The sequence below is a fragment of the Berghia stephanieae genome, chromosome 2 (assembly GCF_034508935.2).
Source record: "Berghia stephanieae isolate SIO BIC M18660-M18661 chromosome 2, UCSD_Bste_1.3, whole genome shotgun sequence".
Classification (NCBI taxonomy): domain Eukaryota; kingdom Metazoa; phylum Mollusca; class Gastropoda; order Nudibranchia; family Aeolidiidae; genus Berghia; species Berghia stephanieae.
The window spans coordinates 68,962,210-68,964,709 of NC_088361.1; the positions used below are offsets into that span (position 1 = coordinate 68,962,210).

The 2,500-nt window shown below is 35.4% G+C and overlaps 1 protein-coding gene across 3 annotated transcripts in view; it reads right to left on the bottom strand.

Moving 5' to 3' along the window:
- LOC144965412 (retinal dehydrogenase 2-like) overlaps window positions 1-2,500 on the bottom strand; it is a 33,722-nt gene that overhangs the window by 18,198 nt on the left and 13,024 nt on the right. For all 3 annotated transcript variants that reach the window (XM_078900741.1, XM_078900742.1, XM_078900739.1), the window contains exon 2: window positions 486-589. In XM_078900741.1, the coding sequence (XP_078756867.1) occupies window positions 486-533 (48 nt within the window). In that variant the 5' untranslated portion in view covers window positions 534-589. The remainder of the gene's footprint in view (window positions 1-485; window positions 590-2,500) is intronic.

Here is a 2,500-nt window from a genome sequence, read left to right on the forward strand (position 1 = left end):
TTTTTCTCCTATTAAAGTAGTTTTTAGCATCAGATTTTGCGTGACACAATACCGCTTTGAGACGATAGATCACGAATGTTATCACGCAGTAATTTACTGTGCGGCCATGTGATTTGTGGTATGACACTTGCTTTTGAATCGGAAGGTCCTGGGTTCGACCCTCGCTCAGGGCATAGCTGAGTCCTTGGATAAAGCTCTTTACTCACATTTTCTCACCATACTCAGGTGTAAAATGAGTACCTAGCCGTTAACAGCGTTGTCTCTGTTGAAAAAAAAATGAAAATGTAATATTGCCTACCAGGCATCATGTCTCGTTCTACATGTTACGTGTTACTGTTGGTCAGGGACTCATTGTAAAGCGCTTTGAGTACGTTTAGTGGATTTTGCGCCATATAAACTTAAGTTTTATCTTGTGTATTTTGTATTGGAATACAATCAAATGCTACTATTTGCAGTCTGGCTTATTGACGTATGTTTCTACTTACTTTTTTATATTTGATTTCAGCGTTCTTGATAGCTTTGAAATTTTCCATAATCGTGTTATGATTCCTTTATCGCAGACGACACGGAACGATCTTTGTACAGTTGCCTGTTGAGCAAACACAATTGGAAGGCGTTAAAGCGACTTCATGTTTTATTTTAGGCATGTTTTGTGAAGAGGCGAAAAGCGCACATGTATGTTTATGGGAAAAATTTGTTTAGAATATAAAAAAGTCTCCCCAGACTGGAAGCACAGTATTAGGCTATATCACTCGTGCCAAAAAAAGAATGGGAACAAAGACAACGTAGACGACTGGTGACCAATCGCTTTATTACTAATATCCTATAAAATATTCATGAAACTAATTCAGCATCGACACATGGAGAGACTGTCACATTCACAGAAAGGTTCATTACCTAGAAACGGGCTACAAGAATGATATTCATTATCAGATTTTTTAAATAATCGGGAAAATTATTTTTATGATCTGTAGAGAAAAAAATGCATTTGGAAGTATAGATCACGAAATCATGCTACGTCACCTTTATGAATATTCTAATTCTTCAGTATTTATCAACATTAGAAAGGGTATTTACAATAAAAGCATCACTCCAAGTAAAAGCCCGAAATCACCCAACAAATGTAATCTAAAGAGATAAAGAATAATTCAAGGATGTCAGCAGATGCCAACACCATTCCAAGGTTACGTTGACGACGTTACACTATTAGCAAAATTTGCAAGAAGCTCATTAATTCACTTTTTGCTAGCAGGTTAGACTATTGCTACTCCCTTCTCTACGGGCTTCCAACGAGCTTGGTCGCAGGACTGCAGTAATTACAAAACAGAAAAAGAATAAGCATATAACTCTCGTTTTGGAATACCATCATTTGCTGCCCGTCGTGAGGAGAGTTGATCATAAACGAGCATGCCTTGCCTTTAAATGTCTTCACAACACTGCTCCAGATTACTTAAAATCACTTCTTACAGTCCATATTCCAGTCGCTCCCTCGGGTATTCTAACTCAATATTATTTGAAAGGAAAATCCCTAGAACTGAATTCTCTGAACGATCTTTTGCCTTTTCTGCTCCAGCTGTGTGGAACTCATTAACTACTTATGCAAGGAACTGTCAGACCTTTGATCCCTTTAAAAATCCCTCAAAACTGAGTTATTTAGATCTACTTACTGTGGGGTAGTTATTGCACATATATGTATTGGCTTATGATCGTATAGTGGCTTTTTAATAGATAGTAATATTATTCCTTTGCATTGTGTTGTAGATGCTAATAATGACTAATAATAATAATAATAATAATAATAATAATAATAATAATAATAATAATAATAATAATAATAATAATAATAATAATAATAATAATAATAATAATAATAAATGGCATTTATATAGCACTTTACCCCGTTGTCACAGGCTCTAAGCGCTTTACAGTGATATAAAACAAAACATATTACAGTGAGACAAGTGTGAAGGAAATGTGATACGAATTCAATTTAACAACAACAAAATATGAAAATAATATTGCAACATTATGACGTAAAAAGATAAAACTTTAAGCGAGATTTGAACGTTGTCAACGAATCCGAGCATCGCACGTGTGATGGGAGAGAGTTCCAAAAATGGGGGGCCGAAAATTGAAAAGACTGTTCACCTATTTTACTCAATGGCTTAGGTTTGACAAGGATTGATTGGTCATTGCTTGACCTCAAGTTTCTATTGGGGACATATATGTTTAGAAGGTCTTTAATATAGGAGGGCTTGTTCGTGCTCAGGGATTTGTAGACAACAGTACAAATCTTATAGACAACTCTTTTTTCCACAGGAAGCCAATGTAACTCACGGAGAAGAAGATTTGATGAGGGTATTTTTTGTTATTGCGTACAATGAGCCTGGCTGCGTTATTTTGAGCAACTTGAAGTTTGCTAATTTTGTCTTTAGCTAAATTCGCCCAAAGGGAGTTACAATAGTCCAATTTAGATAAAACCAGGGAATTAATTAAAAGT